This window comes from Giraffa tippelskirchi, chromosome 1 (assembly GCF_054371585.1).
Source record: "Giraffa tippelskirchi isolate mGirTip1 chromosome 1, T2T-mGirTip1v1.2.pri, whole genome shotgun sequence".
NCBI classification, from domain to species: Eukaryota; Metazoa; Chordata; class Mammalia; order Artiodactyla; family Giraffidae; genus Giraffa; species Giraffa tippelskirchi.
In genome coordinates, this window is record NC_137275.1 from 31625493 (window position 1) to 31652660 (window position 27168).

A 27168-nucleotide genomic window follows, 5' to 3' on the forward strand; every position below is an offset into this window, starting at 1 on the left:
CACTAGTAACACTGTCGTAAAACAAAAGTTGTGTTGTAAATCTATTGACTCTCTGAATAAAAGAAAGCTAAGCCAACTAAGTATCTCTTTAAAAATGTAATTGTTATCCTTTTAAACTAGCATTTAATTTATACTCTGATGAGTAGCTTAGCAGCTCCAGGACAGTAACAGATAAAGCAAAATCTCCAATCATTTGGGATGCATATATACCATGGAGAATGTTAAAGTTTGCTTCTAATTGTGGAGTCTGTACTGGTAACTGAATTCAGTGTGGGCAGGTTTTTCCCTGTATGTACCATGCCATTTTATGTAAAGGACTTGAATGTCCACAGGTTTTGGTTCTGGAACCAATCCCCCTGTGGATACCTAGAGATGACAGTGTATGTTAACTTTCACTTTTGCTGTTCTATATCTCTGAAGGTGTTAACCTTAAAATGGAATACAGTAGGTTAGTATTTCTTACAAAGAAAACAATATATTTTTAGCAGAGTGCAAACTGGGATGCTTCTGAGTTAGATGTTGTGCACTACCAAAATAATTATTTATTTTCTAATCTTTAATTTCTTGTATCCTTCTCAACAGTGTGTAGTATTGACGGAGATGAAACTTTCATTGCAGAAGAAGATCAATGACTTCTGCCGTTCTCAGTGCCCTCCAATTAAGGTGATAATATCACTTAATAATGACACGTAGTTTACCAAAAGAAATGCACTTTCACTATTAGAATTTGTAGCTTTTCAGTGAATTGCATAAGAAACTTTTTACATGAGTAATGTTTTTAATTTTGATTTTCAAAGTGTAGCCAAGGACACTGAGGGTCCCTGAGACCCTTTCTCAGGGTCTGCAAAGTCAAACTATTTTTAAGATATTACTGAAATGTCATTTGCCTTTTTCTCTTTGATTCTCTTATGGGGTGCAGTAGAGTTTCCAGAGTCTACTTGATGGTGATATCATTGCTCTGACAGCTGATGGAATGAGTGTGTATGTTGACTTTTCTTTCTAACACAGTGATTATCAGTAGATATAACCCACATAAACAAAAGCTCATTGGGTAGTCAATAATTTTTAAGAACATGAAGGGATCATGAGACCAAAAAGAAAGAGAACTGTTGAACTGTAAAAGTAGAATAGAGGTGGCCAGACCTGTAAGGGCCTAATGCAGTAAGTAGTCCAAGTGAGAGATGCTGGTGCCTTTTTCAAAAGAGATGAAAATAGAGATTGTGAGAAGTTGTTGAATATGAAGTATCTTTTGTAAAAAAGACTAGATTGAGCATGGATGAATGAGAGTTGTGAGGTAAAGAATGATCAAGAATGACTCTGAGATTTTTGTCCAAAATAATTAGATAAGTAGTGATGACATTCAGAAGACTGGAAAGAGGTCTAGATGGGATAAATCATAATTCATCCCCTGCAATTGAATACATATTACTAACTGCACTTCCTTTGTTGGGGTCCTTTATTCCTTTGGAAAAAGGAAAATGCTATTTGTTCCTTTGAGATAGGCACTGAACTATCATCATACTGTATCAGACATATGTGCTGAAAATTTTTGGACTGTGGTATTTGCATAGCATATTTATACATTATAGAACATTTGTGCTATAGTTCATAAATTAAATTATTAAGATGAATAAGATATACAGTAGTCAGTAAGCTTAGAACAGGACAGAGAAGTTTTATAAAGTAATTATACTAGTTTATAAACTAAAATCTTTGTGTGATTGATACATTTATTCATACTTTAAAGTTGCTTTGCAAAGAGAGAAATTGTTCTTGAGTTTGCAAACCTAAAAAATAGTTTCTAACTCCTCTGTTTCATGTCTCATAAAGAAAGCTGTAAATACCTATTTCAATAGTAAAGGCAGTGCATGATCAAGTAGAAGGTAATCTGTTAACCATTTTATGACTTTATTTGATAGGGAGTATAAGTCATTTTAATGAGCTACATTCTTATGCCCAAATATGAATAGGCTAGTTTTTCTTGGAAAAATAGCAGTTTATACAATATCATGTGTGTTACAGATTAAGAATTTTTCTTTATTATCAGTATCTAAAAATAAGCACAAGAACAATTTCTTTATATTTTCTTAGAACAGAGAATGTAAATATACATATAGAATAAAAATCACTTTCAAGAACACATTTATGACTGTGTTTAAGCATTTGATTTTTACGTTTCCTGACTTCGATGTGCTCAGTCCCTTTTCTGCTGACTCACTCTTAGCTTTTAGCTCTCTTTTGTTTTCCTCTAACTCTACCGCTTTTAGTGAATGGACACTCCATTCTGCTTTTCTAAAATGAAAAACAAGAATTCACTGCTAGACCATTAAACCAAGGTATATCTTTCTTATATTCTGTGCTTGATTTTTAGGAGAATGCAGGAGTTTTTGTTATTTAAAAATTACAGAATGTCCAATGATGTGCTGATGTTGCTTCTAGTTTTGTGACACTAGTATCCAGTCCTAAATACCTAAACTATTGATTCTGAATCCAGTTTACAAATAATTTATCATATTTGTGATCACTTTATATCTCAGAGAATATGCTTAATTATAAATAAAATTGTCACCAGGGGGTCAAAGATAGTTGAGTTTTTTTTTCTTTATTTAAATGTATTAAGCTTGAACTTGTTTTTTCATTTCACAGTTCATCAGTGCAGATGTACATGGAATTTGGTCACGGTTGTTTTGTGATTTTGGTGATGAATTTGAAGTTTTAGATACAACAGGAGAAGAACCAAAAGAAATTTTCATTTCAGATATAACACAAGTATGATTATATATGTGTATTATTGTTTATGATTGATTTTTAAGTTGATGTTTTAAAAAGGTAATATTAGCAAAATATTGTAATGCACAGTCTTTTTTATTTGATTGAAATTGTACTTGGAATATTAAGAAAGTATTCTGGTTTAATGTTTAATAATTGGTAGATCAGCATTTGCTGATGTCATTAATTTTGTTCTATGTCGTGTTCCTATGGGACATTAATTGTGAGTCAGTGTTTACTGAGCAATTTATTGTGTCAGGTCATAGATATATTACGTGTGCCATAAGTCACTTGGCCTAACACTCTTGACTCCAGGAAGATGGACACTTAAGTCATCACAGACAAAAGCTTTTCTAATTGGAAATATTTCTAAAAACATTATTTGGAGGAGGAAGAAACCTTGAGTTAATTAACCATCGAATCAAAAGGTCTGAAATTTCTAACCGTGTTCTCTTAATGTCATGCAAGCTTAATTTTTTATTACCTAAAAGAATTGGAGAAAATACTATGATCCACTTTTACTACTGTTTCCTTTTAGCCTCAATCACTAACTTTATTTGCACTCTTTATTATCAATTTACATTAAAGCTCAAAAGAAGCCAAGTACAAAGGAATGAAAATATACTTTGAATAGTATTTGTGCTTCTGTCTTTATGCTTTATTTTTAAACCCAGTGTTAATGTTGGCGTTCTCAACACTTTTTAAGGCAAATTCATTAAAAAGTCAATTTTTGTATCTGTTTGCTTACACAATGGTTTGTTGTTCAGCCTTTTACCTTCTCCAGTTATTGTTAGTTTGTCCCTGAGAATATTATAGAGTTAGAATAAGTTCAAGGACTCTTGTATTGCACTGATATTTTCTTTTATTAAACAGTGCAGGAAATATGGAAATTAGCCATAAAAAATCAGAAAAATATCCTATAGTCCTCATTTAACTTATCTGCAAGTCATTTGTCCTTCTTAAGGTCCTTATGAATTCTGTTATTCTTGAGATATTATTAATAGTAAACCCACATTACCTTAATTTTTTCTACATGTTTGTGGTCTTAATTGTATTTCTCAAATCATTAAACAGCAAGAGAATTTTTAGAATCTACACAATTATGAAAGAGACAATAATAATTCCATTAGGTTTTATGTAAATTAAATCATTATCACCCTATTTAAGCAATGGTTGGATTATATGCAGTTAGGAAATTTCCAGGTGTCTGCTGTATCTCATGCACCCTCTTAGATGAGATAAGCTAATTTCTTCTATTTTTACCTGATATGCAGGGCTATATACTGTTTCTTTGATTTTAACTATTACAGCTTTATACTGTTAATACCACTTTCCTAGCATTAAATTTCCATCCTTCATTCTTACATTTCTTTGATTTTCAGAGTTAGACTCATCTTTTATGTACACAGTCTTTCATGTTGTTGTTATTGTTGTTCAGTCATTAAGTCGTGTCTGACTCTTCATGACCCCATGGACTGCAGCACACCACGCCTCCCTGTCCTTCAGTATTACCCAGACTTTGCCCAAGTTGACATCCATTGAATCAGTGATACTGTCCAACCATCTCATCCTCTGCTGCTGTCTTCTCCTCTTGCCCTCAATCTTTCCCAGCCTCACAGTCTTTCCCAGTGAGTTGGCTTTTTGTATCAAGTGGCCAGAGTACCGTAGCTTCAGCTTCAGCATCAGTCCTTCTGATGAGTATTCAGAGTTGATTTGCTTTATGACTGACTGGTTTGATCTCCTCAGTGTCCAAGGAACTCTCAAGAGTCTTCTGTAGCACCACAATTTGAAAACATCAATTCTTCCGTGCTCAGCCTTCTCTGTGGTTCAGCTCTCACATCTGCACATGTGAGACCATAGTTTTGACTGTACAGCCCTTTGTTGGCAAAGTGATGTCTTTGATTGTGAATATACTGTCTAGGTTTGTCATTGCTTTCCTTCTAAGAAACCAGTGTCTTCTAATTCCATGGGTGCAGTCACCATTCACAGTGATTTTGGAGCCCAAGAAGAGAAAATCTGTCACTGCTTCTACTTTTCCCCCTTCTATTTGCCATGAAGTGATGAGTCTTGCATAAAACGACTTTAAAACATGAATTCAGTCACTTTGAGTATTTTTTATAAATCACAGGAATCCTTGAATTTGTGAAATATTTGAACAGCTTGAGATATCTATTTCTGCTAAACATAGAAATTATAAACATTCATAATAAAATGATACGGTTGTCACTGTTTTGTGACAGTTCTTTAAATATTTGTGCTTATGATGGAAGGAGAATGGCTTGCAATTTTGGTTGTTTTGAGAATTTTATGATAACATGGTCCTTTTTATGTGAGATTTGGAATTTGTATAAAAAAGGACTGTGTGAACTTGTTTTTACTCTTATTTCTAGGCTAATCCTGGCATTGTCACTTGCCTTGAAAATCATCCTCACAAACTTGAAACAGGACAGTTCCTAACATTTCGAGAAATTAATGGAATGACAGGCTTAAATGGATCCACACAACAAATAACTGGTAAGTTTATGTTTATTAATTTGTTTATACTTATTCATTATTCAGTGCATTTATAGTTCAGACACTGTACTTTTTGAGAACATAGCATCAACTCAAAAGGGGTGATCCAGTTCTTCACGTCAAGACGTTGAATCCAACTTGTTGTTGTTTAGTTACTCAGTCGTGTCCGACTCTTTGCGACCCCATGAACTGCAGCACGCTAGGCTCCCCTGTCCTTCATCATCTCCTGGAGCTTGCTCAAACTTACGTCCATTGGGTTGGTGATGCCATCCAACCATCTCATTCTCTGTTGACCCCTTCTCTTCCTGCCTTCAATCTTTCTCAGTATCAAGGTCTTTTCAAATGAGTCAACGCTTCACATCAGGTGGCCAAGTATTGGAGATTCAGCTTCAGCGTCAGTTCTTCCAATGAATATTCAAAGTTGATTTCCTTTTGGATTGACTGGTTTGATCTTCTTACAGTCCAAGGGACTCTCAAGAGTCTTGTCTGACACAACAATTCAAAAGCTTCAATTCTTTGGCGTTCAGCTTTCTTCATAGTCCAACTCTCACATGCATATGTGACTCCTGCAAAAAACCTAGCTTTGACTATGTGGACCTTTGTCAGCAAAGTAATGTCTCTGCTTTTTAACATGCTGTCTAGGTCTGTCATAGCTTTTCTTCCAAGGAGCAAGCGTCTTTTAATTTCATGGCTGCAATCACCATCTGCAGTGATTTTGAGCCCAAGGAAACAAAATCTGTCACTGTTTCCATTGTTTCTCCATCTATTTGCCGTGAAGTAATGGGACTGGATGCCATGATCTTAGTTTTTTGAATGTTGAGGTTTTTTTCTTAAATTAATTATTTTAATTGGAGGATAATTAGTTTATAATATTGTGATGATTTTGCCATACATCGACATGAATCAGCCACGGGTACACATCCACAAGTGCACGTGTATCCCCTCATCCCGAACCCCCCTCCCACCCTCCCTCCCCACCCGACCCCACCCCACCCCACCCCACCCCACCCCTCTAGGTTGTCCCAGAGCACCAGCTTTGAGTGCCCTGCTTCATGCATCAAACTTGCACTGGTCATCTATTTTACATATGGTAATATTCATATTTCAATGCTATTCTCTCAAATCTTCCCACCCTCGCCTTCTCCCACAGAGTCCAAAAGTCTGTTCTTTATACCTGTGTCTCGTTTGCTGCCTTGCACATAGGATCGTGATTACTGTCTTTCTAAATTCCATGTATATGTGTTAACATACAGTATTTGTGTTTCTCTTCCTGACTTACTTCACTCGGTATAATAGGCTCCAGTTTCATCCACTTCATTAGAACTGACTCAAATGCATTCCTCTTTATAACTGTGTATATGTACCACAACTTTGTTATCCATTCGTCTGCTGGTGGACATTTAGGGAATGTTGAGTTTTAAGCCAGCTTTTTCTCCCTCGTCTTTCACCTTCATCCAGAGGCTCTTTAATTCCTCTTCACTATCTGCCGTAAGGGTGGTGTCATCTGCGTATCTGAGGTTATTGATATTTCTGCCAGCAATCTTGATTCCAGTTTGTGCTTCATCCATCCCAGCATTTCACACGATGTAGTCTGCATATAAGTTAAATAAGCAGGGTGACGACATACAGCCTTGATGTACTCCTTTCCCAATTTGTAATCAGTCTGTTGTTCCATGTGTGGTTCTAACTATTGCTTCTTGACCTGCATACAGATTTCTCAGGAGGCAGGTAAGGTGGTCTGGTATTCCCATCTCTTGAAGAATTTTCCACAGTTTATTGTGATCCACACAAAGTAAGGAGACACTAACATTAGGCAGTGGTGTTACAGAGAAAAGGCATTCTGGGAACTCCAACCTTAGCAAAGATCTCTGCTCAGTTTTGGTGTAGCAGCAGTAGGGCTGGGGTGTCTTGATTATAACTGGTTGCGTTTGCTTAGGAAGATGGTGATAAGAGGAAGGCAAAGGAAACCATAAGAAACAAGACAGAGTTCAAGGTACTTAAAGATATAGCAGCTCTACAGTGGGAGTTGAGATAGCAAGAGACATACTGTTATCTCATGGTAGATAAGTGAAGATTCTGACATCTTATTTATTCACACATTAGGGAGTGCAAAAAAGGGAGCAAATTTTGGAGAGAAGATGAGTACAGTCTAGGCTGTTTAGGTGAGGTGACAGTGAATTAGTCAAGTGAAGATACGTTTTGTTCAGTGACTTGGTTAAAAGAGATGAATGAATGTTAACTGCAGGCAGATTTGCGGACTTATTCGCAGGAAACTGAAGGAGTCTGTTTTGTTAGTAGACTAAGGTAAAATCATGACCCAAAGGAGAGATAAGGTGCCAAGGCCAGAGATCTGAAGAGAGTAAACAGTTTTAAAAATTGAAAAGTTACCAGGTTTCATTTAAGGCCATTTGAAATTGAAGAGAATACATTTATGGCATCATTAGTCCTCATAGTTTATGATTTTCCTCCAGCCATGTGTAAAAGAGTTAAAGACATTGCTTTACATTGTGTAACTCACAGACAGCATGTTTACACCTGTTCAGCTGAGAGTGACTCAGTTTTATCTTTAGGGCATCTGAGCATGTAATTATGTGATTAGTGTATAGACTAGTGGTAAACGGATTACCTTTTTTTTTCTTTTAATGACTAAAAAAATGGATCCTTAGGAGAGAAAAAAAGTCCCTGTTACAAGCTCTTTATAGCAAAACAATTTTGGATCTATTTTTAAGAAGCTTTGGTAATAAATCTTTTGTGTTTTGTTTCCCAGACTGTATCTAAATATGTAAAATACAAGTTCAGATCATTGATATTAAAAATTTTGTGTCTGTTTTTGCGTAAATTGACTCAGTTATTTAAGAGTACCCTTTTTTGTCTTGGGGTCCATTCAGTGGTGGACTGTGGTGCTGGATCCAAATCTTGGGGCTATATTTATGAAAGGAGAAGCCACTGGATATCAAGAAATGAAAATAAAGAAAACCTACATTTTGCACAAAAATTCTTCGAGCAGAGAAAGAATATTTAAGTAGAGTAGCAATTGATAAGTCTTTTCGTCCCCTGATATTTATTAATTGATACTTTATTGCTTTAAAGTAATGTTCCTGTTACTTAAAAACCATTTTTAAATGACTAAAATAGTATATGCTTATTATTGATATAAATTGCCAACATCCACTGGACCATTGAAAAAAGCAAGAGAGTTCCAGAAAAACACCTATTTCTCCTTTATTGACTATGCCAAAGCCTTTGACTGTGTGGATCACAATAAACTGTGGAAAATTCTGAAAGAGATGGGAATACCAGACCACTTGACCTGCCTCTTGAGAAACCTGTATGCAGGTCAGGAAGCAACAGTTCGAACTGGACATAGAACAACAGACTGGTTCCAAATAGGAAAAGGAGTACGTCAAGACTGTATATTGTCACCCTGCTTATTTAACTTCTATGCAGAGTACATCATGAGAAACGCTGTGCTGGAGGAAGCACAAGCTGGAATCAAGATTGCTGGGAGAAATATCAATAACCTCAGATATGCAGATGACACCACCCTTAAGAGCCTCTTGATGAAAGTGAAAGGGGAGAGTGAAAGAGTTGGCTTAAAGCTCAACATTCAGAAAACAAAGATCATGGCATCCGGTTCCATCACTTCATGGCAAATAGATGGGGAACCAGTGGCTGACTTTATTTTTCTGGGCTCCAAAATCACTGCAGATGGTGACTGCAGTCATGAAATTAAAAGACGCTTACTCCTTGGAAGGAAAGTTATGACCAACCTAGACAGCATATTAAAAAGCAGAGACATTACCATGTCAACAAAAGGTCCGTCTAGTCAAGGCTATGGTTTTTCCAGTGGTCATGTATGAATCTGAGAGTTGGACTATAAAGAAAGCTGAGCGCTGAAGAATTGATGCTTTTGAACTGTGGTGTTGGAGAAGCCTCTTGAGAGTCCCTTGGACTGCAAGGAGATCCAACCAGTCCATCCTAAAGGAGATCAGTCCTGGTTGTTCATTGGAAGGACTGATGGTGAAGCTGAAACTCCAATACTTTGGCCACCTGATGTGAAGAGCTGACTCATTGGAAAAGACCCTGATGCTGGGAAAGATTGAGGGCAGGAGAAGAAGGGGACAACAGAAGATGAGAGACAGACAATGGCATCACCGACTCAATGGACATGGGTTTGAGTGGACTCCGGGAGTTGGTGATGGACAGGGAGGCCTGGCGTGCTGCGGTTCATGGGGTCCCAAAGAGTCGGACACAACTGAGCGACTGAACTGAACTGATTCTTGATATATATGTATATATGTTTAAATAGAGTTAAAAATGAGTACTGTTTCAGACCTCTCCCCTCTACTCCAGAATTAACTGGCAACTAAGTTCAATGTTTACTCTGCTGGTCTTTTCTGTCTAGTTAATCCATAAGGCTTGTTTATTTAATTGAATTTTTTGAATAAGCAAATCATTCAGAAAAACAGAAGGCAAATGTTTACAATGAAAACTTTACTGCCCACCTTTGGCTCCCTCTCATTCTTACCTGTTCATTCTTCTTAGTTTATTGGATGCCCTTCCAGGCTTTCCTTAGGCATTTTTACATGCAAGGTAGCATCTTATGAATAGAAACCCTTTGCATTTCCATTAAACTAAACATCTCGATGGTCTTTTCACATCATTAATGTAGAATAGTCTGCTCCTCTCCCCTTTATGGCTCATAGTATTTCATGGTCTCTTGAATATGGTATAGTATAATTTTGATTTGCATTTTATGTATTATGAATGAGGTTAAGTATCTTTTCTTAAGTTTTAGAGCTGTTTCATTTTCCTTTTATGTGAGTCATCTATCCTTTACCCATTTTCTTAGTGAGTATTATTGATCATTTTCCCCCAGACTCCTAATATATGGGGCATATTTGCTAAGGGTTGTTTTTTTTTTTTTGATATGAGTCACAAAAATTTTTTTGTAATGTAGCATTTGACTTTGTGATGACTTTTACTGTGTGTATGTGATGTCAAAGTTTTCCATTTTTTCTTGGATGCTTTTGAGTCATAATTAGAAATGCCTTCCTTACTGCAAAGTTTTAAAGAAATTTTTATCCCATGCTCTTATCTAATAATTTTTTTGACATTTGAAACTTCTATCCATTGAAGTACTTTCCCACGTGACTTTTTTCCCCAAAAATTTATTGAGTGATCTTTTCTTTACTGGTTTGTGGTACCACCTTAATTGTTTCTTTTGCAGGTCTGTTACTGAATAATAAATCTGTCTGCCTTTCTATTCATAAGCCAGTATTATCAACTATGTATATAACACATACCAGTATATTAATTATTGAGGCTTCATAAAGTATTTTAATACCTAGTAATAAGCACCTCTCATTCCCTTTTTTCCTTCCAAGTTTTCTCGGGTGTTTTTGCGTTTAAGTCCTTATATTTATATTGGAAAGATAATCTGTCTAGCTTCCCAACTTCCACCTACCCACCTACCCCCTGAAATACAAAAGATTTATACTGAAATTTTCTTAATTTTGTAAATTAGGAAAAATTAACATCTTTTTGATCATAAACTTTCAAATTAAATACTCCTATCAGTAAATAATGGTTTTCTTTTTTCCCTTCTTTTAGTGGTATCACCATTTTCTTTTAGCATTGGTGATACTACAGAACTGGAACCTTATTTACATGGAGGCATAGCTATTCAAGTTAAGACTTCTAAAACATTCTGCTTTGTAAGTATTTTTTTTTCTTAAGTATATTTCTTTACGGAAGAATGGCAGGAGAGAAAAAAACAATAAAATTACTCGTTGAAGAGATTTTGTTTTTTAATTTGTACCCACTTTGAGGAAAATGAAATCAATGGAAATAAACCAACATTAACAAAAAAAATTTAGAGAGTTGATCATACTTCTTATAATTACTTCCTAAGACAGAAGGCATAACGAACATGTATTTGAAAGATTTAACAAGCATTGATTCAGTATATGTTTTGTTTAATTATTCAGTTACATTTTTAAAGCAAAAGGAATATTTCTTTTATTTATCATATTTGTTAATCCAGGTTTTTAGATTTTAATTTTTTTGGATTTCAAGAAGTTGTATGTTAGATATGTTAAATAATTCCTATAAACTGGCATTGAAAGGAAATGTATGTATCTGTGTAAAGAGAATGTAGAGGCTACTTGTATCAAGGGATTAAGGAGCCTCTTGCTGCTTAAATCCTTAGGCCACTTCTCAGTATAAGTAATAACTAATCTAATATATCCCTTTTTTCTTCAAAGTTCTCAAGGTTTTGACTTGACTAACTTCTTTTCCAGAACAATTATTAACTGAAGTCCTCCACTAGGTTTTGTCCAGCCCAGAGTTAGAGCAAAACAACAGATTAAAATACTGCATCTTGTCAAATCTGCCCCAGCAGTGCTTCCTCTTGCTGTTGTCCCCAGTTTTTAATTATGCTTCAACTTATGCCTCAATAAATTTAAGATTGGATTTGGTGGGTTTTTTTCAGAGGGGGTGGTTTATTGTCTTGTTTGTTGAGTTTTTTGGACTTCATGTGTTCTTTGCTCCACACAAAAAATTTTAACTGGGTATTTATTCAAGTCTTGTCAGGTATAACAAGTCCTGAAACTTGGTATCAGAAAAAATATGGTAGCTCTTCGATTAAGGTAATAGATTTTTTCGAGTATACACACACATGTTTAAGTTTCCCAAATTTATTATGTGGAGCAAGTTGTCCAGTTGCATTTAACATTAAAAATAGAAAGTGAGATAATAAGAAAATGAGTAACCAGGGAATGGTAGCTACTTTACATTTCAGTTAAAACATATTAGCCCAACCTTACTTATCTCAGACCTTTTAGAAGGAGCCATTGCTTTTAGTGCTCTGTGTCATTTATCAAGTGGTCACTTTCTTGCTCTGAAGTAATAGTGGATTTTTTTCTATTGTTTGTTTTGTTTTTTTCTATTAGGAATCATTAGAGATGCAGCTAAAACATCCAAAGTACCTTATTGTGGATTTTAGCAAACCTGAGGTAAACAAACATTGTAGGTTTGAGAGAGGCAGTACAGTGGGGGTTGGGAATGATAAGCAATTATAAATTTAAAACATCAACTAGTACAACTGTATATATACTGCAACTATATATATATATATATAGTGCAACTATATAGAGAGAGCAACTATATATATATTTAGAGTGTGTGTGTGTATATACATATATATATATGTTCACACACTTTTCTGTCAGACCATTAGATTCTTTAAAAATAAAGGTTGTATTCATGTATTGAGCTGACTCCTAGATTAAAAATGGGATTTTATATAATGGAAAATGTTTGAATAATAGGGAAAAGGTTTTCTTTTATGACATGCCAGGTTTGATCGTTAAAAGGTGGTTTCATTAATTTATGCAAAGGTAATCTTATTAAGAGATTTTCTGAACCATGTAGAGTTTTATATAATATATATTTCTTCCCTAAAAACCTTGGAAGCATTTATTCTGCTTTTTTAAATCACTGGATCAATTTTGTACTGGTGAATGTATTTGTGAGAAGTAAAGAATTAAAATAACAGTTTCTGAATTTATAAATATTGATAAGGAAAGAAAAAGGAATTCTCGTACCAACGTTTTGTTTCGGAGTTTAGTTAATACTACTTTGTTTCATATGGAAACCTAACGAAAACTAGTTATACAGCCTGGGATTAAAACTTGAGTCTGTTACTTAAATATAGCTTGAAGTCAAGTCCTTTAACTTCTCAAGCCTCAGCTTCCTCATCTGTTAAATAAAGATAATAGTAATAAGCTAATTCGTTTATTGATTAAGTTAAATAATGTCTTAAAAGTGTTAGCACAGTGCCTGACACATATTATACACTCAATAAATACTGACCAATTTTTAATGTTCTCAATAGGCACCTTTAGAGATTCACTTAGCCATGCTTGCCTTGGACCAGTTTCAGGAGAACTATAGTCGCAAGCCAAATATTGGGTAACGTTCTTTCTTTGAAACAACCTTTTTTCTTATTGTGATACTACTAGATACACCAAATTGTGTAAATATTTCTGACCCAGCCTATTTTTCTTGTGGAAAGATCAATTTATAAAAATGGAGTTATACTAAATAAAATTTTTTCTATTTTGAAGTCTTCGAAAGCTACAACTTAAAAACATCTGAGAATTATTAAATTGTAAATCCATTATATAAATTTTTACCTTCTACGTATTGCAAAAAGTTTTTGCTTTGTACATTTAAAACTAAATTCTTACTTATAAACTGTTCTTAAGTAAGCATGATTTTGAAGGAATGTATTTATAAACCAGCTGTCTTTAAAGTTAGTAAACACTTTGTGTTACATGGTTGGCAAAATTCCAGTTTTTTAACATATCTCTTAAATTTCAATTAGCTATTGAGAAAATTGACATTGAGGTGCTTTATTTTGAATTCTAGATGCCAGCAAGATTCAGAAGAGCTGTTGAAACTAGCAGCATCTATAAGTGAAACCTTGGAAGAGAAGGTGAATATTCAGTTTGGGTGTCAAAAATTGTATAACATAAAAATTTTCTATATATTAATGTTCTCTTAGCCTTCAAATTCCAGTTTTGCTACTTATTGGCTCTGTGACAGTAGGCAAGTTACTTGACATTATTCAACTTGAGTTTTTCAGACCTTTGCCTCTTTTTTAATTGGATTGTTTTCTTCTTATTGATTAAGTGAGTTCTTTATTTATAGAAATCAGTTTTTTATCAGATACACATTTTACAGATATTCTCTTCCAGTCTGTGGGTTGTCTTTTCATGTTGCTACAATGTCTTTCAAGGAGCAGAAGTGTTTAATTTTGATGAAGTTTAATTCATCAGTTTTTTCTTTTTTATGGTTTGTGCCTTTTTTAAGCCCAAATCACAAAGCTTTTCTCCTTTATTTTCTTCTAGAAGATTTATTGTATTGTGCGTTTATATTTATATACCTTGCACAGTGTAGATCATGTACATCATTATACATTTTGAAGTCATTGTGTACAGTTTTCTACGTTTATGAATTCATCTTTTTCTACCTTGTCAGGCATAGAACTAAGTTAATTTTTTTTTATCAGAATATCCAGTAATTCTAGCCTATTTATTGAAAGACACTTTTTTCTTCATTGTTTTTTTTGCTTCTTTGTCAGAAATTCATTGACCACGTATGTGTACGGCTCTTTCTGAACTCAATATTGTCTTCCATTGGTTGTTTCTGTCTTTCTACTAGTACCATCCTTTCTTGATTACTGTAGCTTTAAAATAAGACTTGAAATCACATTTCTCAGTTTCTCAGAAAGAAAGTGAAAGTATTAGTCACTCTGTCATGTCCAACTCTTTGCAACCCCGTGGAATGTAGCCTGTCTAATTTCTCTGTCCGTGGATTCTCCAGGCAAGAATAATGGAGTGGGTAGCCATTCACTTCTCCAGGGGATCTTCCCTACTCAGGGATCCGAACCCAGGTCTCCTGCATCTGCAGATCTGAACCACCAGGGAAGCATTTCTCAGAAGGAGCTTAGAATTAACAGTATTCCCCCCTAAATACACAAATACTGTTATTTCATATAGAATTTCAAGAGATTAATTGATCCCTACTTGAATCTTAAATTAAGATTACAGTTACTGATATTTGAAAGAACAGGAAGAGAAAGAGAAGCCAGAGCTCATGAAGAGATCTTTGTGACAAATAAGAAATTGTGCTAAAATAATAGCTCCAAAATCCAGGTCTCCATTTTTTCCTTAAAAATACTAATAAATTATATTTTGAAAAACATCATCTTTAAGTATGATAATGAGAACTTTGTGATGAGTGGCCCTTAGATTAGTATGTAAAAGTGCCATTACTCTCTTGATTTTTTTTCTAAACTGCCTTTTCTTTTAAGATTTTTTTTTTTTTGGAATTCTATTTATTCATTTTTTGACTGTGCTGAGTCTTCTTTGCCGTGTGGGTTTTTCTCTAGTTACAGCAAGCGGAGGCTACTCTGTAGTTGCAGTATGCAGACTTCTCATCTTGGTGGCTTCTCTTGTTGCAGAGCATGGACTATCTAGGGTACACAGGCTTTAGTAGCTTCAACACGTGAGCTCAGTAGTTGCAGCTCCCAGGCTGTAGAGTACAGGCTCAGTAGTTGTGATACACAGGCTTAGTTGCTTATGTAAACTGCCTTTTCTAACAATACGTTGCCTCATTTTTTACTGTTTTACTTTTTATTTACCACTTAATGCAAAATGATAGCTCCTTATCCTTTCTTGTCCTTGGATCATTTTATTTTTATTTTTATTTATCTGGTTCAAGGTTTTACCATGTTTTTCATTAAAATGTGTCTTTAAAAATTCTGACTGATTAACATCACAGAACTGTTCTCTAACAAGAACTATAAATGGTTGATAATCTAGTTAATTCTAAGTTGTTCCCTAGTGTAACATGGACAGTCAAAAAGCAAAAACGCATGGGTACTGGTCAAGAAAAATACTGCTTAAGTTAACTGACATGCAGTTGGATCTTTTGTTATGAGATTGGGACTTTTTTTAGGATTTAAAAACTATTCAGGAAATTGAGTAGCTCTTTTAAAAGTTAAACTATAATTATTCTCACATCAAATCATTGCAGTTTTGAGTATACCATACAAATACTATTAAGATTATTGTCTTTTGTGGCTTGCGTTTCAGCCTGAAGTAAATTATGACATCGTGCATTGGCTTTCCTGGACTGCCCAAGGCTTTTTACCCCCGCTTGCTGCAGCAGTAGGAGGTGTTGCCAGCCAAGAAGTACTGAAAGCTGTAACAGGAAAGTTTTCTCCTTTGTGCCAGTGGGTTAGTTCTCTATTTTAACATTTTTTATACTTAAGGCTGAATTAGTTACCCATATAACGAATGTCTAAGTTACTGCATAGTATTGATCAATATAAAAGCAAAAATATATTTTTCATGCATGAACTGGGTATGATGTGCCACCAATATTTAATTCTGTAATAGAAACTGACAAGATCATTTGTTGAAGATACTGGGATTTAACCCAGAGTTGCATTCTAGGATGTATTTCTCTCACTTGTGAGAGTGAGGAAATGAATTTTCTATCCTTATATTTGGTTTCCACTACTGTTAGCTTAGCAGTCGTGCACTTTCAGGACTCTTGAACTGTTCCATGGAGTTACATTGGCATCATGAATCTTCAGATTCCTTAGCATCTAAGTATGAATTTCTAAAGGTAAAAAGCATAGGAATGGTAAAAGTTTGAAAACTGTATAGGGTAAAAGCATCACAAGATGGAAAACCCTTGGTTTCTGTTACCAGAAAGAATAATTGGCAAGAGTGTATCAAAGGACACTCTTCAGGCCCTTTATTTTTTGAAAAACTTTGAACATATTATTTTTAAAAGTTTTAAATTTAGTTTTAATAATTAAAATTTGTAAATTTATAATTTAAATTTGACAAATGCTATTAAGTAATGCTATTTTGCTGGTGAATTATTTGGTTTAACACAGTACAAATTCAGTGGTAAGAGTGGTTTAGATATAATTGTTAACAGCATAGGGAATGTAAATTGCGTTATTATTGTAGAGTCTAACTTTAAATAAATAATCATTTATTCGTGTTCATGATCACATTCAAATTTAGCCATGTAAGTTACTTAAAATGAAAATTGGAGTGAGCTTGAGTGTTTTTTTTCATTAACTTAAACTAATTCTGTTTGATATTATTTTAGATGCTGAGATTGTGGCTCTGTAGACCACTTCCTCTTAGTATATGTAGTAATTATAAGTGACATATAATATACCCAAATTCGAAAATAATACAGGATAGGTACTTTCTTATCAAAGTGATAAAATTATTTATTCAAATGTAGTTGAAATTGAATGATGCTTCCTGAGTTTTTATGTAGTTATAGAAAATAGATTTGGAGGTGAAATTTCCTCTTGTTTAAGATTAAGATATATCATCTGTAAGGTGGCTAAAATGACCTGAATCAAATACTATCGTTTTATAATTCCTCCAGATTTAACCATACTACAGAAGAGAATTACTTTTTCTAGCAGTTTAGTTTTCTACATAGTAAGCTGTGTTTTTATATTCTACTTTAAGTTATACATTGACGCAGCAGATCTTGTTGAATCCCTCGGTAAACCTGAACGAGAAGAATTTCTCCCACGGTAATACTGACTTTTTTTTGCTTTTTCCTTAGTTGTATATTTATAAGCAGCACCAAAATTAAAGAATTTTTGTATAAACATGGATTTGTTTTAGATGTATTTTCTCCTAATTCACTGACTTTTGCAGTCTTTTCTCCTCTACATATATAAATTGTGTCATAATAATGCAGTATCTCTTAAACATTTTATTAATATTGAATATAAAGTTTTAATTGTGTATCATGAGAGCGGTTAAGTTTCAGAACACCCTTCTGATTTTAGATGAAAACAGTTGATACCTGCATCTTTTATTTATGTCAGTCATTCTTCACTTATTTGGGTCACAGATCTCTTTGAGAATCTGATCAAAGCTTATTAATTCTTTCTCCGAAAAATACATGTAACCCAAAGTTCTGCTTTCAGTTTAAGTGGGTTAACAACTTCAAAGCCCATCCATAGACTTCTCTATGAACCTTTGTAAAATCCCTGCCTTAAAAATGTTTTTCTAGATAAACTAAAGTCACCTTCATTCAAGTCATTTGGACTTACATTAGTCAAATGGAAAAAAGAAAAACCTGATTTCTTTATGAGGTTTTTTTCTTTTTCAAATAAAATTAATTATCTGTTAGTTTGGAAGAAACTCCTAAAGAGTATTCTACTTAAAACATTAAATTGGTACCAGCAGTAATGAAACTAATCTTAATTTTTTTATGCCTTTCTATTTTCTTGGTTTGTGTTGTTTTCTCCAGAGGAGATAGATATGATGCCTTACGAGCCTGCATTGGAGACACTTTATGTCAGAAGCTACAAAATTTGAATATCTTTTTAGTAAGTGGGAATAATGATGAGAATAAATAGTACAGTCAAATTGCTATAGTGTTTCAAATTAATTTATTAAAGGAGTACCATTTCTAAATAATACAGTAGATATTCAGGAAATGTTTAAAACAGGAATTTATAAAATGTGGCTAGCAGGCCAAATCCATCCTGCTGCCTGTTTTTATAAAGTTACATGAGAACACAGCTAAGTCCATGTATTCATATATTGTCTATGGCTTCTTTTATACTTTAATAGTGGCAGTTGTGTAGTTGTAACAAAGACCATATGGCCTACAAAGCTGAAAACATTCACTCTGGCCCTTTATAGAGTTTGCCAACCCTTCACCTAAAGAATTAATACATGTAAAATTAAAATTAATAGTTTTGAACATTAAATGATTTTCTAGAAATACATTAAAAATTGTGGGAGGTTGGAGGTTCTTTGTTTTTTCTGTAAGAATATGTAGGTGGATCTTTAAGTGTCTTAGTGCATTGGCAGGGAAGCTCCTCAGTAGCATAAAACTTCTCCTGCCATAACTATTATAATCGGTCCTAAAAATACTGCTTATTTTTAATATTCCTTTTATAAGTAACATTTTGAAAATCAGCAGTTATTGCTGAGCTTTTGCTTACATGTAGAACTATTGTTAGTTTTTATTTAAAAGTCTTAGAATAGTTATATTCATCAAATGAATTTAGAAAATTTTCTGCAAACAAGTAATCTTTTTAATTAGAATGTTACACTCTTTCATGCTGGCTGTTTCCATCTTATATAAAAAAATGAGTTCAATCTTTGGCTTTTGTTTGGAATATTAAAATGTCTTCTGTTTAGAAGAATTGTAAATACTATGTTTTTCCTTCTATGATTTATACATTTTTTTCTTTAGCTGATAAACTCATGATACCATGAACCATTAAATATTCTAAAATAAAATAATTTAAAAATTATTTTTAATATTCACATTATTTTTAAAAGTATGTTATTATAACAGCATATGAAGAAAATTAAGATGAAATTGCTCTTTAGTAAGTAGAAGTTTTAATATTGTTTAATCTGATACGTTTTTTCTTCTACACAGGTAGGATGTGGAGCCATAGGCTGTGAAATGTTAAAAAATTTTGCTTTGCTTGGTGTTGGCACAGGCAAAGAGAAGGGAATGGTAAGATATAAATCCTTGAGACTTAAAAGGTTATATTTCTCTGGCTGCCCATTTTTGAATCATTTTTGACTGCCTGATCCAAAGCATTGAGTTTTGAGGGTGGGGCATTAGGCTACAAATTGGATGATTCTACCCTGACCATTTTTCAAAATTCATGTGACTCTGTGGCAAATTACTTGAGTTTTCTGCTCCTCACTTTCTTTCTTAATTTACTGTGAAACTGTTATTGTACTACTTGCCTCATAATTATAAAGATCAAATATGAATGGGCTTTTCAAATAAAAAAGCACATTAATATTGTTATTTCATTAGATACTACTTATTAAATAAATATTTAAGATGAGAGAAGTTAACATTAGAAAGTTGCAGAGTACTCAGATATTGTTTCAACTGGTGATCAAAAGAAGAATGAGTAATATAAACATTGGTATACAATATAAATTAAGATGATAAATGTGAGTTAATTGAAAAACCATGTCATATATTTAAATAAAAATATATTTCAGTGATGCTGCTTGCCTATAAGATGTAGTAGTACTTGTAGTAGTGATATCATAGATTTACCATGATGCTTAATAGTAATTAAATGGCTAAAATTTGTAAAATAGTTCATGTTTTATAGTTCATTGAGCTTGCTATTACAGTCATAGGAGATCTTCTATAGTTATATTATTCTTGCTCAGTTCAGTTCAGTCGCTCAGTCATGTCTGACTCTTTGCAACCCCGTGGACTACAGCCTGCCAGGCTTCCCTGTCCATCACCAAGTCCCAGAGCTTACTCAAACTCATGTCCATCGAGTCGGTGATGCCATCCAACTATCTCATCCTCTATCATCCCTTTCTCCTCCCACTTTCAATCTTTCCCATCATCAGGGTCTTTTCAAATGAGTCAGTTCTTTGCATCAGGTGGCCAAAGTATTGGGAGTATTTCAGCTCCAGCATCAGTCCTTCCAATGAATATTCAGGACTGATTTCCTTTAGGATGAACTGGTTGGATCTCCTTGCAGTCTAAAGGACTCTAAAGAATCTTCTCCAACACCACAGTTCAAAAGCATCAATTCTTTGGCGCTAGCTTTCTTTATTTTTTTTTTTTTTTTGCTAGCTTTCTTTATAGTCCATCCATACATGACTACAGGAAAAACTATAGCCTTGACTAGACGGAGCTTTGTTGGCAAAGTAATGTCTCTGCTTTTTAATATGCTGTCTAGGTTGGTCCGTCTAGTCAAGGCTATGGTTTTTCCAGTGGTCATGTATGGATGTGAGAGTTGGACAGTGAAGAAAGCTGAGCGCCGCAGAATTGATGCTTTTGAACTGTGGTGTTGGAGAAGACTCTTGAGAGCCCCTTGGACTGCAAGGAGATCCAATCAATGCATCCTAAAGGAGATGAATCCTGGGTGTTCATTGGAAGGACTGATGTTGAAGCTGAAACTCCAATACTTTGGCCACATCATGCGAAGAGTTGACTCATTGGAAAAGACCCTAATGCTGGGTAGGATTGGGGGCAGGAGGAGAAGGGGACGACAGAGGATGAGATGGTTGGATGGCATCACCGACTCGATGGACATGGGTTTGGGTGGACTCCTGGAGTTGGTGATGGACAGGGAGGCCTGGCGTGCTGCAATTCATGGGGTTGCAAAGAGTAGGACACAACTGAGCGACTGAACTGAACTGAACTAGGTTGGTCATAACTTTCCTTGCAAGGAGTAAGCGTCTTTAAATTTCATGGCTGCAGTCACCATCTTCAGTGATTTTGGAGCCCAAAACAATTAAGTCTGTCACTGTTTCCATTGTTTCCCCATCTATTTGCCATGAAGTGATGGGACCAGATGCCATGATCTTAGTTTTCTGAATGTTGAGCTTTAAGCCAACTTTTTCACTCTCCCCTTTCACTTTCATCAAGAGTCTCTTTTGTTCTTCGCTTACTGCCATGAGGGTGGTGTCATCTGCATATCTCAGGTTATTGATATTTCTCCCAGCAATCTTGATTCCAGCTTATATCTCATCCAGCCCAGCGTTTCTCATGATGCACTCTGCATATAAGTTAAACAAGCAGCTACGGCCTTGACGTACTCTTTTCTTGATTTGGAACCAGTCTGTTTTCTGTGTCCAGTTCTAACTGTTGCTTCTTGACCTGCATACAGATTTCTCAGGAGACAGGTCAGGTGGTCTGATATTCCCATCTCTCTAAGATTTTTCCACAGTTTGTTGTGATCCACACAGCATTCTTGCTCTACATTTCCTAAATTGTTTTCCACAAACCACTATTAATTCTGCTGACTTTTAAAATATTTCCAGAAAAGAAAAGAAAATCTTTGGTTGCATAAGTTTGAATAACACCTATTTTACTCCTTAGAAACTCACAATACATATCAGCATATAAAAAGTCAGGAAAAGAGCTATACTAAATAAACCAACTTACTTCAAGTAACAAAACACGATAAGTTAATGGGGCAGTCTTGCTGCTGCTGCTGCTGCTAAGTCGCTTCAGTCATGTCCGACTCTGTGCGACCCTATAGACGGCAGCCCACCAGGCTCCGCCGTCCCTAGGATTCTCCAGGCAAGAATACTGGAGTGGGTTGCCATTTCCTTCTCCAGTGCATGAAAGGGAAAAGTTAAAGTGAAGTCGCTCAGTCGTGTCTGACTCTTAGCGACCCCATGGACTATAGCCTACCAGGCTCCTCCGTCCATGGGATTTTCCAGGCAAGTGTACTGGAGTGGGGTGCCATTGCCTTCTCCAGGGCAGTCTTGAACCTACTGCAAATACTATATAAATTATTCTTTTATAAAATATTTACATGTGTATCCAAAATTAACTAGAAGGAAGTAAAGAGAAATCCCCCGGTTCCAGGAACCAAGAGGGAAATTAGTCCCTGAACTAAAAGCTGTGGTAATTCACAAGTGTTCTAGTACATTAACTATTAATAGAAAGGGAAGTCATTTGTGAGAAATTGCAACTCAGCATGTACCATGCTGGTGTATGGGTCCAAAATTTTATCATAAAAATTTCAAGCAGATAAAAGAATATAACAAATTTGGGGCTGTTGAAACCTCTAGATTAAACAAGGGCAAAACTGCATTATGGTGATACACACTGAGTGTACATAGGACTATATAGCAAAATCAACATCCATTCAAGACGATCCACAGTGGAAAATGACAAATCTCTAGAAAAAGGTACCACCTGAAAAGTAAAAGTCGCTCAGTCGTGTCCTACTGTGTGACCCATGGACTATGTAGTCCATGGAATTCTCCATACCAGACTACTGAGTGGGCAGCCTTCCCTTCTCCAGGGGATCTTCCCAACCCAGGGATCAAACACAGGTCTCCCACATTGCAGGCAGATTCTTTACCAGCTGAGCCACAAGGGAATCCTACCACCTGAAAGAATCAGCCAATGAAAATAGAATAATTAGCTCTCCAAGAAATACAGATAATAGAAGTGCTACAGATAATAGAACAAACAGACTGTAAGGTTAAAAATGACCAAAGACATAGAAAGAATAATGAAAACATGAGGGGGGGAAGGAAATGTTTACCAAAAGCCAAGGAAGAGTTTCTGTATAGTCAGTGAACTTAAAATTCAAATGTAGCTGAAGTGAGAACTGATGACTAAGAGATAAATATAAATACCTAGAATGTAGTGTAGAGAGAGTCTTCTTCCTTTTTAATGAAAGAAGTTACATTTGCATGGTCTAACATAAATGTAGAATTTCCAGAGAGAGTAAAGATAAGTAAGAAGTAAGGATAATGACAGAAGTTTCCAGAATTGAAGAGACAAGTGTGTTCCGATTAAAAAGCTAAATTAATCCCAAACAAATCAAATGCAGAAATGAAAAAGATTACAAAAAATGATGACTTGGTAGACTTCTTAACCGGCAATAAGTACACACCTGAAGATAGGGAAGCATATCTTCATAGTACAAGTGATTATCAACCTAGATTTCTATACCCAACTAAATTATCTTTTGAGAGAAATAAAGATAACTGACAAGTAAAATGATGAAAGATTGTCACTAGCTAGTTCTCAGTGAATGAACTATGGGATTAATACAGGCAGTGTGTGAAGCAAGGGTAAGTAGAGGCATTTGACAACAGTCTTAGGTTTGGATAAGCATTGATTTTTAAAACCTTGAATTAAAATGTTGACATTTTGGAATGAGATGGTTAAAAATAAGTAAAATGTTCCTTGATATCACAGAAAATAGAAGGGAGAGTTCAGATTCCTCCATTGTTCTAGAGGAAATGAAGAGTTTCATTTTAGATCTTAAGGCACATATATATGTTAAAATTTTGAATATCATTGCATAAAAATAGAGATTTAACTTCTACACCAGTTCGTGAGGGGTTAAAGGAGGGTTCAGGTCAAGAATACCTAATCAATTCAGTAGAAGACCAAAAAAAAAAAACTGAGGGTTGATTAAAAAGTGGAGTTGGGGGAAGTGGAAAAAAAAAGCCTTTTAATCAGTAATCACAATAATTAGAATTATTATATATATAATTATTAATTATGGTTAAGCTTTCTGTTGAAAGACATTTTCTGTGCTTTTTTCCCTCCTATTTCAAGGAAACACCTAACACATAACAACATAGAACTATTGAAAGCAAAAATCTGGTGTATATCAGGGAAATAGCAGCTAAAAGAAAATGTGTTTGTGAATACAAGTAATCATCTAACAGCTGGAACACACTCTGAGAAGTACTCCTTCTAGTGAAATCTACAAATACTAGCTTAAGTGACAAATGCATTATGACTACTTTTTAAATTATCTTGGCTCTGTTTACTTTCATCTTGCATCCTTTAAAATGGAGGTATGCAAATTTTTTCTTAACCAGACTGTAACTGTTCTAGGTTTGTGGATGTTACGTCTGTCATAGCTACTGAGCTCTGCCATTGCAGTATAGAAACAGCCATAACCAGTACTTAAACAAATGGTATGACAGTTTTCCAGTAAAAGTTATTTACAAAAACAGCCACCTGCACTGTGGTTAGTATACCTCTGCTTTGACAAGAGTTCCTTTCAAATTGAAACATGTAAGTGTTCTTTTCAATCGAGATTGAGAATAAACATGTATAGAAAAAAAGAGCCTACTCTTCTATGACTAACACGTTACATGTTTCTAAAATGTGATAGTGATATTTAGCCTCTATTTTGTTATGAATAAAAAAGTTGTTTTGATCAGGATCTGCGATTGGTTTCAGCTATTTTGTTTGACATGTTCCTATGCTAAATATTATCTTTAAATATAAGTATAAAAGCAGTAGTATGGGTAAGCAGTTTTGAGTATTTTTTATTATAACTTTAACCAGCCAAAATTATTTATAACTTGTGAGAGTTAGTCATTCAGAGGAAAGCAAAGTCAATTTAAACTTATGTAATTTCAGGCATTTTTTTTCTTTGATATTAGGTTACAGTAACAGATCCTGACTTGATAGAAAAATCCAACTTGAATAGACAGTTCCTATTTCGTCCTCATCACATACAGGTGTGTTGTTATACTGATTCAAATTTAAATCCTCTATTGTGTTAAATAGAAAATGGTGCTTGAACAAGCGTAGTATCTTTATTTTATTAGAATCTCTCAAATGATCAAATAATGGGAATGACATAGGGAAAATACATAATTTTACTTTAATATAAAAATTATTTTTGTATTGATTCTGGATGTTAAAATCTGAGTTGTGAATCATGGGCAATATTTTTGTCATTTTTTGCTCAAGATGTGTCATGTATTTAATTTTAGAAACATCTAAGGCTATAAAAACAGGTTCCCTAATTTGAAGTTTTTATAGGTGACAGATTTGACACTTTTTTTTTAAGTTTTATTATAAAACAGATAAAGTTTAAGAGCATTTTTTGCTCTTTTGATCTTGTTTGATTATTTAGCAGTCCATTTTGATTGTAAACCAATGCTTATTTTCTGTCTTTTTTATAGAGGTCAAAATATTTGTCAGGCAAAGAAACAGTCAAGTAACTTTGCTCTGACTTTAGAAATATTTTTTCACTTTGTTGTTTTACAACTCATTAAGAATCTTAGTAAATAATCTTAGAAATATCATAAACAGAAAGATAAAGCATACTTTTATATAGTTGTGTAAGTGGCATAGTTAACCAAATGGCTCACCTATCCAAATATAAAGAACTAAGTAACAGGGTCTTTAATGAACTAAAATTTATGTCATAATATTCATTCACTGAACTTTGTGCATTTTACTTACAGAAGAACTATTAAGGCCTGTTTGGTATAAACTTCTAATGTTTACAGTTTGTATGTAACACTTGAAATGACACCAGTGATTTTAAAAATGATCATTAAATCTTTAAGAAAAGGATGTGTGATCTTTTTATAAAACCGAAACAGATGATTTCTTAAATATACCCATCCAGAAAATGTTAAATTACCATACCTCTGAGCTCATTTTCTGCAGAACTTACATTTCTGATATTTTGCTGAATGTGTTCTCAACTTTTTGTAGGCACTTAACCAATTCAAATCTCATTAATAGAGAAAAATGTTCTTTTAATTGGACTTGTAACTAATATTTTAAGAATTCTAAAGCACATAACTATAAAATAGAGGGGAACACATGTACACTCATGGCGGATTCATGTCAATGTATGGCAAAACCAATATAATATTGTAAAGTAAAAAAATAAATAAAAATAATAAAAAAATAAAATAGAGGTTGTTTATATTTTTCATAATAACGTGTGAATTATTAATTCTAATATGCAATATTAAATGTAGCATGACCACAACGAATATAATTTTCACAATCTAAAAATGAAAACCAGTCTCATTACATTATTCTTCATATGTAAATTGTATATGTTCAGTCATGGTCTATTTTTCCTGTTAACATTTATTTCCTCTGTTTTTATATGTTCTTTAGAAGCCTAAAAGCTATACTGCTGCTGATGCAACCCTGAAAATAAATCCTCAGTTAAAGATAGATGCACATTTGAACAAAGTATGTTCAGCCACTGAGGCAATTTACAATGATGAGTTCTATACTAAGCAGGATATAATTATTACAGCATTAGATAATGTGGAAGCCAGGAGATATGTAGACAGGTATGTTCTTAAAATTCAGGTTCATAGAAACTGTCTTTGTTTTGTTTTTACTTCATTTTTTATACCTATTTATTGAACAATTACTGAATTTTCTGATTATTCTTTACATTCCTATTATAGTTCTTGAACCCAAAACTTCGGATGATTTCCACTACAGATAGGATAAAATTTTAAATCTTTAAAAAGACCTAAATTTTTTTCATAGAGTATCTGCCACCTGTCCATGACTCCAGCTTAAGATTTGCTATTTTTCCCTGGCTCTCCTTATTCTAGCTACACATTCTTTCTTTCAGTTCTTACAGGGGAACATCTAACACATTTCACCTCAGGGACTTGCACATACTCTCCTTCAATCTCAAGAAATTGTGTTTATATTCTAAAACTCTACCCCAAATCTACCTACTTACTCTTCACTTCCTTTAGTTTTTTACCTCTCATCCTTTTATTTTTTTTATTTTTTAATGTAAATTTATTTATTTTAATTGGAAGCTAATTACTTTACAATCCTTTTAGTTTCAGCCTTAATGTCTTTATTGAAACAGACTTTCTTTAACCCCTAAATTCTAAATTAGATCCTTCTCTGATAATCTTTCGCAGTACTGTTTTCTTCCTTCACAGCACTTATTTTTATTGACATGCATATTTATTTAATGTTTGTTTCCTCACTAAATCATTTATTCAGTTATTATTTATTTTCCCATCACTCTGT

General features: G+C 34.1%; 1 protein-coding gene across 9 annotated transcripts in view; it reads left to right on the forward strand.

Annotated features, from left to right (window-relative positions):
• Window positions 1-27168, forward strand: part of UBA6 (ubiquitin like modifier activating enzyme 6) — an 86910-nt gene that overhangs the window by 37193 nt on the left and 22549 nt on the right. For 5 of the 9 annotated variants that reach the window (XM_081587747.1, XM_081587727.1, XM_081587756.1 and 2 more), the window contains 13 exons: window positions 583-663; window positions 2647-2769; window positions 5160-5283; window positions 10897-11000; window positions 12237-12299; window positions 13181-13257; window positions 13717-13783; window positions 15948-16091; window positions 17361-17428; window positions 18157-18235; window positions 19306-19386; window positions 24792-24869; window positions 26278-26459. In XM_081587747.1, coding sequence (XP_081443873.1) covers window positions 601-663; window positions 2647-2769; window positions 5160-5283; window positions 10897-11000; window positions 12237-12299; window positions 13181-13257; window positions 13717-13783; window positions 15948-16091; window positions 17361-17428; window positions 18157-18235; window positions 19306-19386; window positions 24792-24869; window positions 26278-26459 — 1253 coding nt within the window. In that variant the 5' untranslated portion in view covers window positions 583-600. The remainder of the gene's footprint in view (window positions 1-582; window positions 664-2646; window positions 2770-5159; window positions 5284-10896; window positions 11001-12236; window positions 12300-13180; window positions 13258-13716; window positions 13784-15947; window positions 16092-17360; window positions 17429-18156; window positions 18236-19305; window positions 19387-24791; window positions 24870-26277; window positions 26460-27168) is intronic. The other 4 variants (XM_081587786.1, XM_081587736.1, XM_081587797.1 and 1 more) reach the window with 1 other exon arrangement.